General features: G+C 61.2%; 1 protein-coding gene across 1 annotated transcript in view; it reads left to right on the top strand.

The window, feature by feature from the left end:
- Positions 1-605, top strand: part of LOC104493002 (DNA-binding protein RFXANK-like) — a gene marked incomplete at its 3' end in the record, with an annotated part of 2,019 nt that extends 1,414 nt beyond the window's left edge. The window contains exons 4-5 of the mRNA XM_010135616.1: positions 283-348; positions 505-605. Coding sequence (XP_010133918.1) covers positions 283-348; positions 505-605 — 167 coding nt within the window. The remainder of the gene's footprint in view (positions 1-282; positions 349-504) is intronic.
- Between the last annotated feature and the right edge of the window lie 192 nt (positions 606-797).

Here is a 797-nt window from a genome sequence, read left to right as displayed (position 1 = left end):
GGGGGCAGCAGAGGGTTGGCAGGGTGGAAGCCTCGCTCTGTCTCCTGCTGTGCAGCGGCCTGCAGGACAGTCCCAGGCTGCTCCCCGCAGTGCTGTGGCTTCCAGCACTCGCTGTGTCAGCCTGACCCCGCTGCTGCGCTGAATGGCAGCAGTTACCTGTCGGTTGTTTTGGGGGCTGGTCAGTCGCCACCTCCCCGGACTTGCAGGGACCCACCTGCAGACGGTGGGTGCTGAGCTGGGGAAACATTTTGTCCTGATGGGTGAATTCTTTCTGCCCACCAGCGTTGTCCATCCACCAGCTCGCTGCCCAGGGAGAGCTCAGCCAGCTGAAAGAGCACCTTCGGAAAGGTACGTGTCCCTCAGGGTTCTCACCCCGGATCGCGCAGAGTCCTGTCACAGCGCACTCAGCTTTGGTTTACAACCTTTGCTGGGTTTACTGGGGGGACAGGGAGCAGCAGGGGCTGCACCCTTCCTATTGACAGCGTCTCATCCGTGTTTGCACAGGCGAGAACTTGGTAAATAAACCTGATGAGAGAGGATTCACGCCACTGATCTGGGCTGCAGCCTTCGGAGAGATCGAGACGGTCCGTCACCTGCTGGAATGGGTAAGGCCACGCTCAGGCAGCACCTCCTTCACGGGACGATTCCCATTTCCAACCCCAGGGGCTGCCAAATTGCCCAGCACCGTCCTGGGACCGTCCCTGCCAGCCCTTTCGGTGGCAGCAAACAGGAGGCGTTGGCAGACGGCTCAGCCGCTGTCGGATGCTTTCCCCCGCTGGGCTCTGAGTTAAGGCAGG

This window comes from Buceros rhinoceros, unplaced genomic scaffold, assembly GCF_000710305.1.
Source record: "Buceros rhinoceros silvestris isolate BGI_N320 unplaced genomic scaffold, ASM71030v1 scaffold27724, whole genome shotgun sequence".
Lineage (NCBI taxonomy): Eukaryota > Metazoa > Chordata > Aves > Bucerotiformes > Bucerotidae > Buceros > Buceros rhinoceros.
This window is presented reverse-complemented; position numbering and strand designations above follow the sequence as displayed.